This window comes from Corvus kubaryi, unplaced genomic scaffold (assembly GCF_017639235.1).
Source record: "Corvus kubaryi isolate FWS band 111438036 unplaced genomic scaffold, C.kubaryi_AGA036_p1.0 123, whole genome shotgun sequence".
NCBI classification, from domain to species: domain Eukaryota; kingdom Metazoa; phylum Chordata; class Aves; order Passeriformes; family Corvidae; genus Corvus; species Corvus kubaryi.
In genome coordinates this window covers 212,187-228,035 of record NW_024580658.1, presented here as the reverse complement: position 1 = coordinate 228,035, position 15,849 = coordinate 212,187, and the positions used below count along the sequence as shown (strand labels likewise).

At 54.4% G+C, this 15,849-nt stretch overlaps 2 protein-coding genes across 15 annotated transcripts in view; one reads left to right on the top strand and one right to left on the bottom strand.

The window, feature by feature from the left end:
* The first annotated feature begins 769 nt into the window (after window positions 1-769).
* On the top strand, window positions 770-5,104 carry LOC121675007 (transmembrane ascorbate-dependent reductase CYB561). 4 transcript variants are annotated; one of them, XM_042050152.1, is made up of 7 exons: window positions 770-911; window positions 1,844-2,043; window positions 2,795-3,002; window positions 3,200-3,298; window positions 3,373-3,476; window positions 3,554-3,708; window positions 4,314-5,104. In XM_042050152.1, exons 1-7 carry the CDS (start codon window positions 785-787, stop codon window positions 4,510-4,512), a joined length of 1,092 nt encoding a protein of 363 aa, XP_041906086.1. In that variant the 5' UTR covers window positions 770-784; the 3' UTR covers window positions 4,513-5,104. The 4 variants fall into 4 exon arrangements, with proteins under 4 accessions (XP_041906086.1, XP_041905988.1, XP_041905914.1 ...); XM_042050054.1 differs by lacking the exon at window positions 4,314-5,104 and adding an exon at window positions 3,832-4,307 and having other exon boundaries at window positions 1,964-2,043; XM_042049980.1 differs by lacking the exon at window positions 4,314-5,104 and adding an exon at window positions 3,832-4,307.
* Window positions 5,105-5,504: 400 nt separating this feature from the next.
* Window positions 5,505-15,849, bottom strand: part of TANC2 (tetratricopeptide repeat, ankyrin repeat and coiled-coil containing 2) — a 196,021-nt gene continuing 185,676 nt past the window's right edge. For all 11 annotated transcript variants that reach the window (XM_042049071.1, XM_042048993.1, XM_042049277.1 and 8 more), the window contains 2 exons: window positions 15,080-15,180; window positions 5,505-13,121 (listed from right to left, as the gene is read on the bottom strand). In XM_042049071.1, the coding sequence (XP_041905005.1) occupies window positions 11,150-13,121; window positions 15,080-15,180 (2,073 nt within the window). In that variant the 3' untranslated portion in view covers window positions 5,505-11,149. The remainder of the gene's footprint in view (window positions 13,122-15,079; window positions 15,181-15,849) is intronic.

The window sequence follows — 15,849 nt, the reverse complement described above, 5'->3', positions numbered from 1 at the left end:
CAGGGCGCTGCGCGCCGCGGGCTCCCGGTGACATCTAGTGGTGTCACACACAGGGACCGATACAGGGACCGACGCACACAGACACAGCGACACGGACACACGGACACGGCGGGGGGGTGGGGGGCGGATGGTCCGAGGATGCTGCTCGCCCCGGTGCGCAGCGCTGCACCCCCGGGGACCCTGCCCGCACTTGGCCAGGAAGAGCAGAGATGGGGACACCCTTCCTCTCCCCCCAGTTCGCCTTATTTCCCCTCATATCCTTTCTCCAGGCTTCTTCTCCCTCAGGGATTTCCCATGGGGACCGCAGGATGCGCTCGGCAGTGCTGAAGGGCTTGCGGTGGGGGAGATGGAGAGTGGGGGGTCATGCCACCCCTCTGCCATTCCCCGATCCACCAGCCCAGCTGAGGGATGCTGGCTCCCAGGATGTCACTCCGGTGCTGCTGGTGGATGCAGGGATGAGCCAGAGCCGTGCAAGGCCCAAAGACAAATGGTGACAAAGCCCCTGTGCAGGGGACAGTCGCTGGGGTTGTGCAGGGAATAGTCCCTGGGCTGACCCGGCAGGGCCTGGCGCATCCTGGCCTTTTTGGGGCTGGGGTGTCACAGGGTGCAGGGGCTCAGGTGGGTGCCTGGAACAGCCAGGGGTGGAGGTGTGTCACACACGCTGTTAGTGACTCATCTGCTTGGGGACTGAGTACACAGATCCCACTTCACGGTGATCTCCCTCTCACTTTTGGAGCCCCCCTGCCTCCGCTCCTGCCTGCGGTGACACCCTCCCTCTGCAGCGATGCCGGGGGTGCAGCTCCCCCTCGCTTTGTCATCGCTCCGTTGCCGTGCCAACGCGGTGGCCGTGTCCCTGCTCAGACATTGTCACCGCTGGGCCTGGCACAGGCAGCACCACCCGGCACCCACAGGTAGGGTTGGGGGACACGGGGGAGCTGCTTGGGTGTCTGCCTCCAATGCCCCCAATACATCGCTTAGACCCTCCTCAGCTATGAACTGGAGTGAATCCCCGCCTCTGCATGAGCCTATAGCCCCCATCGAGAGCAGAGACAGTCCCTGAGACCCCCCTGGGATTTTGGAGAGTCCCAGCCAGAGGCCGCAGTGAGGGGCTGCCGGGCTGTGGAATGTGCATACGGCATCCTCCCCTCCAGGGCACGTGGGTTAACCAGATTTAACCAGAGAAAAAAAACCACGAAAAGTAAGGCGCACTGGATTTGCCCTGGGAGGGGGGAACTGGGGCTGTGCTTGGGGCTGCCGGGGGAACCGAGGTTGGGAGGGGAACAGGCAGGTCCTGGTGAAGAGGTCCAGTCACCTCCAGCTTTCCCAGCACTCAGTGGTGGGTAATGGGCAACTCAGAAGATCCCTTTCCCAACAGGCACAGCCTGTGTCCCACTGCCAGGGCCTGTGTCTGGGGGTGTTCGTTCCCTGTCCCTCCATCCTCGGTGCTATTGGGGACTGTGTTTGCCCTGTGTGAGTGCCAGCAGGGCCAGATGTTTGCATCTGGTGGGAGGGCAGGACCGGGTTATATGGATCCCCATCTGGGATCTCTGGAGGTACCAGCAGCCTCTTGGCGTGATGACAGTTTGGGGGAGGCTGTTGTGATATGGGGGGAGCCAGTGCCTCTTTCTGTCCCCCCCAGCCTGGTCCCCCTTCCCGTCCCACAGAGCACCCCATGGCCCCAGGCAGTGAGACTGGACACAGGCGGCCTTTGCAGTGCAACTTAATGGGATAAACCAATTCCCTTAACCCACTTATCTGGCTGATCCAATAAAGGTGGCTGGGAATAAAGTGTGTGCGTGGTCTTAATGCATTGCCCTTCTCCACGCTCCCCCGGTCCTGGCAGCACCATGGGTCCGTCTGCCACAGCTGGCAGGGGGCTCCTCCCCAGAGGCAGTGCAGCGGGGCTGGGGCAGAGTGGGGACGTTGGACCCTGGGACTAGGACCAGCTGGCTCTGGGTGACAGGGAAAAGGAGAGGTGGCTGTGACAGTGGTGGAGGTGGCTCTAATCCATCGAGGGATAACCCAGCACAAAGCACAACGCAGGTGAGTTGTGGGGGCCATGGGAAGGGTCTCTGGTGTAGCTGTGGTTGGGTGACACCATGTGTTTGTCCCCCGCACCAGCACAGACATTCACTCAGCCCCACGTCCCCAGGGGCCATTGCTTTTGTCATGGAGGGGGTCCCTTGCTTGCCCCTGTGCTGCCTTCCTGTATCAGGGTTTGGGGGTTGTTGTGGGGGTCTGGGTGGGCTGGGAAGGGGGTGAAGGTGGGACATGAGATGGGAGGGATGGGGATGGAGGGATGGGGATGGAGGGACAGTGTTGGAGGGATGGAGATGAAAAGGATGGAGGCAGGGACAGGCACAGAGGGACAAGGGTGGAGGGGTACAGATGGACGGACGGTTGTGGCAGGAGGGCTGGGGCAGGAGGAAGGGGGCAGGCAGGGCAAAGGCAGGGGCAGGAGGGTTGGGAAAAAGGACAGGAGCAGGGTGGCAGGAGCAGGAAGGTTGGGAAGGCCAGGAGCAGGCAGGCGGGGCCGGGAGGATTGGACAGGAGTGCAGGGGCAGGCAGGAGGCGCAGGAGCACGGGGGTGGGTGTGCCGTGGCGGCTGGGAGCCACCTCCAGGTGTGGGTGACGCAGCGGGAGCAGGAAGCGCCTGGCTCCGGGGCAGGTGAGGGTGGAGCGGACGGGGCCGGACGCTGCTCGGAGCAGGACCCTACCCGAGGTCCGGCCAGCCGGGACCTGCTGTCACTGGGGCCGCTGTGGCTTCGCTCCCCCCTCCTCTCTGTCCCTGCAGGCTGCCATGGACGGGGCCCCGCCGCCCACCAGCCCCACCGGGCTCTCGGCGTACGTGGCCGTGTCGCAGCTGCTGGGCCTGACGCTCCTGGCCACCACAGGTGCCTGGCTGGGCCGCTACCGGGGCGGCGTGGCCTGGCACAGCCCCCTCCAGTTCAACGCCCACCCCCTGTGCATGGTGCTGGGCATGGTGTTCCTCCAAGGTGACGGTGAGCAGGATGGTGGGACACGTGCCCTGTCCCAGCTGCAGCCTCCAAAGCCTGGAGCTGTGCTTGGGCAGGGAACAAAGGGGACGAAGTGGTGACAAAAGACACGGGGAAGGTGCTCCAGTATCACTGGGCGATGCTGGGTGCCACCCAGGGAGGTGGGGGGTCCCTGTGCATGCTCAGGTACCCTCTCTGTGCAGCTCTCCTCGTGTACCGGGTGTTCAGGCACGAAGCCAAGCGCTCCACCAAGGCGCTGCACGCGCTGCTCCACGGCCTGGCACTGGTCATCGCCCTCGTGGGTGAGTGCCGGGCTGAGGGGGGTGGATGGGGCAGGATGTGGCCCTGGGGGTGGGTGACAGGCCCTTCTCTGCAGGCATCATCGCTGTCTTTGAGTCGCACCGCACCAAGGGCATCCCCAACATGTACAGCCTGCACTCCTGGTGTGGAATGGCTACCTTTGTGCTCTACCTCCTGCAGGTGAGGGCTGCGGAGCTCCTGGGCCCCCGGGAGGGGAGGGACTCCGCAGAGCCTGTGACATCCCCGTGTCCCCACAGTGGCTCCTGGGCTGTGGTTTCTTTCTGTTCCCTGGTGCCTCCTCAGTGAGAGGACAGTACAAGCCCCAGCACATCTTCTTTGGCATCACCCTCTTCATCCTCTCCATCACGTCCTGCTTGTTGGGCATCACTGAGATGCTCCTCTTCAAAATCAGGTGGGTGACCAAGCTGGGGTGGGGGGGTGCCCCAGTCCCTGCTCAATCTGTGGCTCTTAAATCTCCCCTCGAGGTCTTTATTTCTGCTGCTGCTGAGTCACTTACCAGATGATGTTTAACAAGGGCCTGCATCCTGCAACAGCTTTCTTTGGGAATGTCGATAAAATGCCCAGTGCCACCTCCTTGTGTCCAGGTGTTTGCAGAACCACCCAGGACACTCATGTCCCTAAGGCCTCTGCCCTCACAGCTGGAGGACACAGAGATGGCCCCAGCTGCACACTGGGGTCCCCACAGCCCCAGCACTGGGGGGACAGGGCTATGGGGCACCCCAGGAGCCATTTCCCTCTGGCAGGGAGGGTACTGGGCTGCCTCTAGCCCTAGTACAGGATTGTGCCACCAGGTTCATCTGCTGCCACCAAGTGTCTCTCCTCAAAGTGAGCAAAACACCGACATTCCTCTCTTGCTCTGATTTGGGGGAAGGGACCTTTCCCAAGGTGTGTGCCTGAAGGATGAGGATGAGGATGAGGATGAGTAGAGGGTCCCAGCCAGGGTAGGGACAGGCCACCCATCTCTTAAGGCTTGAGCATCCCTCTCCACCCCCACAGTGATTCCTATAGCCACTTTGTGCCCGAGGGCATCCTGGCCAACACCCTGGGGGTGCTGCTGGTGGCCTTCGGGCTGGTGGTGTGCTACGTGCTGACACGGGAGGAGTGGAAGCGCCCGCCACTGGCCGAGGAGATGGCCTTGTCCATGGACTTCAAGACCCTGACAGAGGGCGAGAGCCCCAGTGGTGGCAGCCAGTGACATCCCCAGCTCCTGGTCTCCGGCACGGGCTCCTTGTGACGTCTGAAATGTTCCTGTGCACCCTGTCCCTGGTGGTTTGCATCTCTGCCCAGCCCTGGGTGACGACAACAGCTGGGGAAGGACATGCTTGGTGCAATGATGCCCTCTGGACTCAGCCTTGCTTGGCCTTAATCATCCTTAGCTCTCCCCTCCCCAGCCCCTGGCGACCCCCAAACGCGTCCCAGCTCTGTGGGAATGGCAGTGCTGTGGGCGGGGCAGGGGCTGGCAGGGGTATGAAGGAGAGGGGTCTCCAGGCTCTTCTCTCCTCTGGGGACAGGGAGTGGGAGCACAGATTTCCACCCTGTGGGCAGCCAAAGCCTATGGCCTGTTCCCAGTGGGCAGAGGGGATGTTTGCCCCCCCGGGATGTCCCACTCACTGGCAGCCCCTCACCCTCCAGCATGGCCACTTGTGGGGGACGCTCCCCTAAAGGGCTCTCCAGGAGCGACCTTATGCTTGTGCAGGTTCGGCAGCTTCGTGTCTGAAGTGTTTTCTCCCCATGCATGATGTGTTTGCTCAGTGAATGCTCCCAACCTAATAAATGTTTGCAGCTAATCCTGTCCTCCTCCTGACTGCCCCCCCATCACAGTTGTGGGGTACCCCTGAGTTCCTACATCCCGAGGGTGGCTGGGAGAGGAGCTGCCTGAGCGGCTGGGGAGGATGGGTGGATGTTAGGGGTGGGATTGTCCTGTCCAGCACTGCAGACCTCAGTGGTGGCTGTGTGAAGGACCCCAGGGGGACATCTCCAGGCTCTGGCCATGCACTGGATGGTATAATTATTACACACTATATTATTATATGCCTTTTGCCGGTGGCAGCAGTAATGCTGCCTCTGTCGCCTCCTGCTCCTGGTGGTTCCCAGGTCCCTGTCCCCACCCCCATGCAATGACTGTGAGAAGCATCAGAACACTCCTTCACTGACCCCAGTGTGGGAAAAACAGCCGCCCAGACACAATTTCCAAGTGTTAACCATTTATAAATAAGTACATTTTTTCATACATACAGTTTTCATTGTACAGATTACAATCTGTATACATTGGGGGGGAAATGCATTCTTTTGAACTTTTCACATCTATCTCACAGCTCACATGTACAGACAAGAAAACTCTGCTCAAGCAAATACAGCAAAGGAAAAAATATGTTTTCTTCTTTCCTTAGAGATGAGAGGCGAAGGCCTCTGCTGTTGGCAGGGGCTGCTCTTCCCACTGCACAATATCACAACTGTGTGGTGTTCAATATATCAGAGAACAGAACATGCATTGGATAATATACTGTACAGAGAGGAAGTCCTTTACATCAGAATTATAGAAAAGCTAAAGGAAAATTTAAGTGTCTTAAAGATCTTCCCAGCAAGTGTCTCAGAGGATGGCAACCAGGGAGTTGTACAAAGCACAAGGTGGGTGTACTGGACGTGTTTGTACCCAACTCAGAGCCTCTCGGATGTGAAGACAGAAAGGAGATGGAACACTAAATGCAACACTATGGCAAAGAAAAGGCTGGACAGGGATGAGCCCGGCAGTACTGGCAGAGTCCACACGAGTCTCTGGGTTATCGGTCTAGTGACACAATGGACTTTATGTAGCACACAGTGCTGCTCTCAGTGGCTGGCTGAGCAGTGCACAGTGAGGCAGAACTGTGGGGATCCAGCTCCATGGGCACGAGGCTTTCCCACCTACCCATCCCGAGCCTGACTTGCCTCCCCACTGCTGTCCCTGGACAGCATCACCCAAAGGGACAAAGTCTTTTGGCAAAGCAGCCCTCTGTTTTCACAACCCTGGGATGCAATCCCCTCAGATGGGACCCGGCTGCTCACTCCCCAGTACTGTGAGTTAGAAAATGGCAGGAGGAAGGATATGGTGGGTGGGTTGGGTGTCTGTTGGCTTTTCCCGGTGACGGCCGTGCTCGCTGTGCTCCTCTTGGGTTGGTCTGTACCAGTTGTGGAGAGATCCAGCTGTATAGTCAAGAGTTGGACACGAATGCATCTTGCTAAAGAATTGAGCCCTTAGTGGTTTATATTAGAAAAAAGAGTTTGATTGAATGAAAATCCAGCAATTATTCACACAAAGCTGAAAAAAAACGGAGATTCACTTTCAACCATTGTGCTTTGTGTCCAACACACCCCCCACCAGCCTGCGCAGTGCAGCTGGCACGGGGTGAAGGCATTGATTTGCAGAGGTCCCAGCAGGTACAGCAGCTCTTCCCCTAAGCCCTTGGGTAAACACCAATATCCCGGCAGAAGAGTTATCTTGAATTCCCAAGACTACAGCAAAGTACAACCACCAAGGAGCTCGTGACAGCTCACTGTGGACCCCCGCAGACGAGGAAGGCGGAGGACGAGCAGGCACGCCGGCTTGCTTGGTTCTCTAGGTAAGGCGGAGCTGGCACTTCGGTTTTAGCTAGACTTCTCCTGGGTAACCCTGAATATACAGCAACCTTTGTAAAGGGGCCTGAATTACTCCCAGTTTACTACCCACCCTGGTTCCAGACCTAATCCCAGTATGACTCCAGTGTTTGGCACACGCACGCGCATGTGTTCACACCAGCCACATGGTTTTCTTTACAGCCAGGTTAAAGAAAAATAACCAAAAAGTTCAGTGCTCGGACAGACCCAGCTGGGCACTGGTGCCACAGCAGGCAGACAGATGCACAGACACACATCTCAGATTGCTGGAGCCAGCACAGTCCTCCCAAACAGTGACACAGAGAAGGCAGCTCAGGCTGTGCCTTCTTTGGAGATCGATCCTAAAGGATCTGTCTTTGTAAAACCCTCACTTTCCTAAGCACTTTGATGCCCACTCAAGACTATGTCCAAAGCCCTCTGATGCCACTCCCAGCCTGGCTGGGGGGACCCTGCAGACCCCTCACTGGGTGGGTGTCCCCTCCCCTGGGACCACAACATCCTTCTGACCTGGGAGGAAAACAAGAGCCAATGAATCTCCACTGAGGGATGGGGCAGACACCCACACCTGATGCTGGGAGAGAAGATTCCAGCTCTGCGGCGACACACTCGGAGCAGCCACAGGTGAGGACGAGAGACACCTGGTGGGAAAGCTGGCTAAAGAAAGTGCTTCAGCATCACTTTTGGCATTGCCTTCCCCATGCACCCCAAGAACTAAAACTGGAGTTTCAATGTCATCAAGAACCTGCTTTACTAGGTGCACCCAAAATCCTACTTGCTCAAAGATGGGGCTTGCCAGTGGTACCACTGCAGCTGGGAGGGCATGAAGGCACCAGCTGGCTGCACTGTCCTGCATCTTAATTACTCAAAGAGTAATTAAATATGTAGCACAGATGTACAGAACGGCACACTGTCTGAAACTGAGTGTGATCCCACAGTGTGGCCTGGGCTTGTCAGACCTAGATCCAAGAGCAGAGGATGAAGGGCCTTCAGGGTGAGATCTGACCTTGTGCTCTCCCAAGCCCAATGGGGCCATGCCAGCACAACACAGAATGACCCCTGCTTCTCCTCATGCAAAGCCCAAATCATGACTTTGAAGACACAGGGGACTGAGGAAGAACAGCTTTTCCAGGAAGCAATGTGCTTCTTACCCAGTGACCACAGCAGCCATCCTGCCTTGACTGTCCCTAAGAGAATTGCTGGGGAAGTGCTTTAAAACCACTGCAAAGAATATTGTATTCAAAAATTACTCAATCTGTTGATGCTTATATACAGGAGTCAGTTCTTGTGCTATAAATGTTATTATTCATTGCTTTGTTTCTTTTCTTTTTCTTTTTTTTTTTAAAAATACACTAAGAGACATGAGCTGTTTTGCTATTTTCTAATGAAGACACTACTCACGCTTAAATATCCAGTATTTATCATAGTAACAAATTCAAACAGTAAAGTGCACCCATTTACAGAGAGAACAGATGGAAAACCATTAGTGCAAGAATTCTGTGAAAAATGTAACACGTGGAATTGTGAAAAAACCTGCACGCCGCAGTGTTTCAAGCCTTCTTCAAATTTGTGGTTGTGTTAAAAGTGTGAGCTGTTTTCTCTTTCCCTTAAAACATCTACAGAAACTGAAAAGTTACTGTGAGGGGATGCTTTGAAGGACAGGACTGGGAGCACAAGGCAGTGAGGAGCAAAAGCAAAGCAAAGCAAAGCAAGGGCAGTTCTCCTGTTACTGCTCCTGGACCACCCTGCTGGCGTTGCAGTGGAGAGGAGCCACTGACAGCCACAGTGTGTCTCACTCAGCCGGATAAAACAGGGACAGGGCTCAACTGGGTTACTTTTTCCTTTCAAAGAAGCAACTAAAGGTAGGAAGCCACTCACTCAGGCAGAAAGCTGGAGGATGTGAGGCGCTGAGCAAAGTGACTGATGCTGCTCCAGACCCAGGATACGTCTCCCAGCTATGGGTGTGTGGGATGCAAAGGAGAAATTGGTTCTTCCTTACAAAACAGAGCATGTTGTTTCAAAAAAGAGGAAAGAAAACCATCACACCCCATTTGCAAGGGGAGAAACAGTGCACAGAGCTGGGTGTCCCCAAGGGGGACCCACCCCATCAAGGGGGTCCTAGCCAGCCCCTCCATTTTACAGAGCCCTGGGATAAAGCAAAGAGTCAGCACTGGGTTGCACCTCAAGGAAGAAAACACCAACCTCAATCCAAATAGTGGCTTTGGCAAAGACCAAATGCCCCAAGAGAGCCCCAAAATCGCCAAAACTCACAGAGGAACCCCCCCTTCCAAATGCTCTCCATATGTCTATGAGACACAAGCCTCCCCTGGCCCAAGGTGTGCATGTCCCAGCTTGCTCTGAGCAAATTAGGCAATTAAATAGCAACGAGATGTGCTGAGCCACACACAGGGGGAAAAAAAAGCCCCATCGAAGCCAGGGTTTGCTTAAAGAGTTGTGGACCCTGTCCTGAGCTGGTGTGAATGGGTGCAGCTGCAATGGTGTGGCACTGGGATATGCTCTCTCACACCAGCGCAGGTTGGAGCCGTGATTTGGTTCAGGAAGTCTTGCAATCGATTCGCAGTAGCCCTTTGGAGACCCCGAAGGTATCGCTCCCCTGCTCAGCACTGAATTGCTCCGAAGAGTTGATATGAGTGAGGTTTGGCATTGGGCAACAGGCACTAGTTTGCTTTAAAACAAGCTACAGCGTTACCACTCTCCCTCCTGACATCCCACCCTTCACCCTCAGGAACGGAAAAGGCAGATTACAAACCCACCCAGGAATAAAGGAATCAGTAAAGGAAGTTCTTCCCCCCACCGCAAAAGAAATTTTCAGCAAATAATTGAAAAATTATTGAAACTCCTACAAAAAGGATTTTGGAACTGGCTCCTGCTTTTCATGCCATCTTCATGTGACCTGCATTTGATTACAAAACCGAAAATAATAGAAAAAACCCAACCCGAACTGGAAAATGTCCTGAAATAGATAACATAAATAAATTATAAATAGGTCTCTCTTAACTACAGCTTCTCAAAAAGCAACACATGGTCTCCACCATGTACAGATATGGAACATGGTGTCCCTTTCCAGGACTGCAGGAACAGAGGATCTTAGAGGAGCACAGCCCTTGCTACAGCCCCTGCTCCCTGTCAGGAGTGAGCCAGAGGGAAGGGATGCTGCAGGGCTGGGACTGCAGAAAGACCCTTCCTCTTTTGGGACCACCATGCCATGTTCTACATCCTCATAATAAAAAAATGTAAAAAAAATTAAGAATTGCAATTTTCCTCTTTGAATGTCATTTTGTAAGTCAGATTTTTGCTTTTCCTTACAAGTGATAAATGCCCCCCAGATGAACACTAACTTGCCCCATGCAAATGCTGTGGGTGAGGTGCAGTCTGCCAACAGTGTGAAGAAGTTAGTGCAATCCCAGTTCATGCACAAGAAGTCCCTGGCCAATTCCCTTGGCTGATTAAAACACATAACAATGGGCCAACCTTAATCCTTCAATGCTTGTAAAATGCCCCAGAGCAAAGGAATCAGTGTGAGGGCACCTGGTAGGTACTTGGAAAGCAGCAAAGTGCTGTGTGATCCCCATGCCTTCTGGCCGATGACAAGTTAAATAAGGAAGGAAAGCGCTGTAAACCAGCAGAATCAGGATGGGTGTTGTGGGTGCTGTGCATAGCTACTGGTGTTAAATCACATCACCGAGGGCAATCTGCTCTTTGGGGCAAAGAGCCAAATGAGCTGGCTGGCACGGGGACCTGTGGATGCAGCCTTGGGAAAGGCTCTTGTGGAATTCCCTAGGAATTCCCATCAGAGTTGAGTAAGAGATCATTGAGACAAAACAAACCAATCTAAATCCACGGCAGTTGTCTCTTGAAAAAGAGCTGGTTACCTCCTGCTGCGTAGGGATATCTCTGGACCACCCCGCACCATGGACTAAGATATCCTGGTTGGAACTTTGCTGGAATTGGGCAAATGATACTGGCTCGGCTGATGTTGGCTTCAAAGTCAGCTAGGGAACGAAAGGGCTGGAGCACGTGCATGGCTGTCTGACCACCACATAAAGTACCGGAGAAACTTGGTCATGTAGCTACCCAAGAGAAATAAAAATAAAAATAATAATAATTATAATAATATGCATGGAAATCAAGCTTGGAAGTGTGTGCTGAAAACATGAAGGTCTCACTCCAACAAGTGTCTTTTACACATTAGACTCCACAAATGGTCTCTTTGGTTTGATTGGGGACGTCTGCCCTTGCCTGGAGTCCCTGGAGAGCTGCCTGTACAGGTTATCCTGGTAGGCCTGTGCCACGGGCAGCGTCCTTGCCACCTTGACGTCGGGGTATGAGGAGGCTTGGGTGACTCTCTCCAGGAGGTCTCCTCGGGACCCATTGGCCAGCATCCCATGGGGGCTGTAATAGTCCTCCTCTAGCAAATGGCCATTCTGTGCATTGTTGGTTTTGTTATAAAAGGCAATGTTGCTGATTGAAGAGGGTGGGCTAAAGGATTCTGGCTGGGGCAGATTGCCAGGAGACGTAGGACTAATGACAGTGTCCACTGATGACACAGCCCAGGTCCGGTTCTGCTGATGGAGATGGGGGTACTGCTGAGTCCGAGCAGTTTTATCTATGATTCCCATGAATGGCGTGGTCCGGGAACGGGCTGGCTCACTGGGGTAGCCCCCCTGTGTGGGCGAGACTGGAGACAGCTCATCGCATGATCTGTCGTAGGCTGGCTTGAGGGGAATCTCCATTTGCTGAATTGAAGCAGAGGGGCGAAAGTTGGGAGTCAGGTTGGAGGTGGAGGAGATGCTATTGCTGGAAGGGGAAAAGCGGAGGCCAACGCTCTGAGAGTGGAGTAGAGGCCTTGGAGTCGGTGGGTGAGGCTTGATTTCGCTGGGATTGACTGTGATGGGCCTTCTTATGAGATGAGACACATCTGGAGAGCCCAGCTGGTTGGCCGGGAGGGAAGAACGCTCCAGGTCAAGCTTCGAGTGGCACACCGGATAGTAGGAGGCGGACTGGCTTCGCCCAATCTGAGGCGTCTGGCTGTATCTCATCCCCCCTCTGTATGCTGAGGATGGTCTCTGTGGAAGGTCTTCTTTGGCCAGCCCTCCGTGCTGACAGATGGCTCCGGCGCTGAGACTCGCCTGTACGTGCTGCACGGGCCTGCTGTCACCCACGATGCCCCCGATGGAGCCCTGGTAGACCAGTCGGCTCTGGCTGACCCCCACGTCCCCTGATGATGACTGGTACTTGCTGGCCATCGAGTGGGCAACCTGGCTGTATGCACCAGTTGGGATGACAGTACTAGAATGGACGGCAGAGCTGGGCTGATTGCTCCTCACGATCTGTGCCTTGGCTGGCTGCAGCCTCAGCCCTGGCTGTGGCACGGCCACAGGGAGCTGGGGCATCTGGAAGGATCTCTGCGTCATCTTGGATAGCGGAGACTTGGGTCTGCCGGGGAGCTGGGTGACCCCGCTGGGTTCCTGCTGGTAACGGACTGGGGAGCCGGACTGGGACCTATAAACACTCATGCTCTCTGCAGGGGGACTGGCGCGGTACTGGGGGCCTCTGCGAAGGGGAGACGGTGGTGGGCTCTGATACTCCTTCCCTTGGCTTCCGACGGGAGGGGGGCTGAAGCGGTAAGTGGAGCCCTGGTGAGCTGGGGATGTGTGTGGAGGACTGGGTCTGTAATGTGAGTTTTGGTGTGTCGGAGACAGAGCAGGAGATGTGGACTGGTACCCCTGCCTGGTCGGTGAACCCACAGAGCTGTTGGACCTGAAATCAAAGACCTGATGAGAGCCAAGAGGTGAGCCAGAAATATAGGCTGAGTCCCTGTGAGCTGGAGATGGAGGTGGGCTCTGGATGATGGGCAGCCCTTGGTTTGGCCTGGACTCTGTCTGCAGGCCAATGGAAACGTTTTCTACATCCTGCTCAAGGTATTCCTCCTCAAAGATATCTTGCACAGAATACAGCTCTTCATGCTGGGCTTCGGGTTCTGGCTCTGCTGGGAGTGGCGGTGGTGGCTGCTGCTGCTGCTGCTGCTGCTGCTGCTGCTGCTGCACCTGCCTGCACTCCTCCTCCACCCGCATCAGCAGCCGCTGGATCTCACGGTTGTTAGGACACAGCTTGATGGCCTCATTCAGGTCCTCCAGGGCTGCTGAAAACTGCCTGCTTGACAAAGGAATAGAAATGAGAACGGAAAGTACTCTGGATTTGGATGGAGCTGTTTTCAGAGATTCCAGGGGGCTAAAGTGGCTTTTGCATGTTACTGAGGGAGAGATCTGTGATTGCTACTGCTTGCTGCACCTCTCACATGCTGCCTTATGGGCCTCCCTCGGATTTATGTTATCCAAACAGAGGGAAAATTCTGGAAAAGAAGGGAACAGTCCTGAGATGGCACAATCCAGACTTGCAAACACGCCTGTCCTCTGCAGCGTATGTTAGGGGCCAATTAATTACTCCCCCTAGCACCACCATGAGCTTCACCTCTGTGTTAGCAAAGGGGACACCAACAGATTGATTACCCCAAGCCCAACTCACCACTGCTGTAAACAAGCCCTGACAGAACTACAACCACTTACGCCACTGAAAATTTAACTTCTGCCTGATGCCAAGACCACACAGCATCAGGTCTGGCTCCAGAGCTCAGGGGCTCCCACAGGTCAGCGCTCTCGGCAAGGCTTGTCTCTCCAATTTTACAGTGGATTTGGCTAACTTCTTTGGAATGAAGGAATCAAGCAATGTGCCAGAGGCTGTGAGCTGCCCAGGGAAGCCTTTGTGTGGGAAAGGCCAGCCTAGGAGGTGTAACAGGGAGGTGAGGGTTTGGGAAGGGGATTGTCATTTACAGGGACACAGTTCACTGTGGAGCAAAACTATGTGTTTGAACATGACTGTGATCTGGGAAAACCCACCCAGATGGGGGAAAAGCTCCCTATCAGTGATCCCCCCAGCACCTCCCAACACCGGCCTAATCTTTTGTACAAGCCATTGAAGATTAGGTGGAAGAAGGAAAAGCCTCCTCTTCTACCCAGGGGTGCTCCTGGGCATAGACTGGGATGGGGAGAAGCAAAGCCAAAATGGTGACAGTTTCTGTTGGAGAGACCCAGGGAGAAAAGGACACTGGTATGTGGGAGGCTGATACCATCTGGAGAGGAACATGGGTCTTCAGGTTCCCCATAATGTTTTGGGAACAATGCAGAGGAAACCATTAAAGGAAAGGCATGAGGTGTGTGTGTGGCTCAGCTTGCAGGGCTCCTCTGTGGAACAGAAGGTTATGGCTTCACCTCCCACATCAGGACCTGGTGGACCTGCACCAGCTGGGCCACTTCCACACTTGCCTCCAGCAAGGAATGTCACACAGTGGTGGTGTCTGCTGAGCTGGGATGTTTGCACAGAGGGGCTCACACACCTGCACTGCCATGTGAGACATTCTGGCTGCCAATTAAACAGAGATGCAGTGGCAGGGTGCCCAGTCCTTGAGAATACGACTCCCAAGCAGCACTCCTGCTCATTAGGAATGGCAAATGGATTTAATCTCATATCTTTTAGCCTTCAGGCAGGTAGGTGAACAAGGGAGATCCCTGCGCTGCAGCTCTCCAGGAGCTGGCTGCAGTGCTCTGGGCACAAGTTCTGGCTGGAGGCTCCCTGGCCAGTGCCTGCCTGCAGCCACTGCCCAGCTAGTCAGCAGCATCTGCTGGGCAGAAAGGGCTGCAGGACAGAGATGCACAGATTTTAAGGCTAGAGGAGACCACTGTGATGAATGAGTCTGCCCTCTTGCACAACACCGGCCATAACCCATATTCTGCTTTGAGTCCAAGTTGTGGTCAAACTAAAGTGTACTTTGAAACAAAGAACATCCCACTTTGGTGTCCAGGTCTCCGGTGTTGTAAGATGTCCAGACAAAGTTCCACTACGACAAACCTCCCAAAACATTTGGATTCAGAAATCACCAAATGAGGGAGGGCATTACTTTGGCGTTCAGGAAGTTTGTGATCTCACTAATGAACGTTCCTTGGCCATTTCTTCCCATGGGGGCACTGCCTGGCTTTGCAGGGTGGGTGCCCACAGCTGATGTGCCAGGCTCACAGAGACTGGCCCCTCACACCCGTCTCTCTGTCCCTCCTCACCTGCTGCTGCGTTTGGCCCTTGCTCTTGCATAGTAAGCTTCGTAAGATTTCGGTTTCAGCTCCAGTGCTTTAGTGGCAAATTCCTCCGCCATTCCAAAATCCTGCCATTTGAATAGGTGTGCAGGTAAGTTAACTGAATAAATTTAGAAACAAAAATACATACAGCATGGGAAGAAAACAAACTTAGTATGGACTTTTTTTTTCATATTGCATAGAAAACTCAATGGCATTGGAATGTTTCACACGGATTCAACATCATTTACAGACAGGGAGCTATGATGGCATTTCCAAAGACTCAAGCGTGGTTAACGCAAGTTGCTGTCATCACCCACTGAGGCCAGCAAGCCTCATTGTGTCCCCAACAAGTGCATGTAAATCCCTCTCCAACAACCTACAGTCTTGAGGAAACATCTGGTCTTGCAGAGGCTGGAATGTTATCTCACGAATGATTTTTTTCCATAGTTGAAGGCAATAGGAAACCTTTCCCATGCCCTTCTGCTTCCCTGAACGCACTGACATTCTTCGAGGGGCTCAAGAAAACTGCCTGTGAAGGGCAGGGCTGCATTAGCTACAAACACGACTTGCCTGGCAAAGGTCTCCTATCAGTCCCACTGTTCCTCACTTCTCCACGACAGCTCACCTGGGAGGAGAGTTTGGGAGCAGGCAGAGGGGACTGCTCTGGCTGCTTTCCAGGGGCAGTGCTGTGAGACCAGACTATCAGCTCTGGTACAGACCCTGTCACCACCCTCCTTGTCCTGAACGCTACACAT

Coding starts and splice junctions, on each gene's coding strand:
- LOC121675007 (XM_042049980.1), top strand. CDS start 785: ATGCCGGGGGTGCAGCTCCCCCTCGCTTTGTCATCGCTCCGTTGCCGT. Junction 912..1,843: donor GCACCACCCGGCACCCACAG/GTAGGGTTGGGG, acceptor CGGTCCTGGCAG/CACCATGGGTCCGTCTGCCA. Junction 3,003..3,199: donor GGTGTTCCTCCAAGGTGACG/GTGAGCAGGATG, acceptor CTCTCTGTGCAG/CTCTCCTCGTGTACCGGGTG.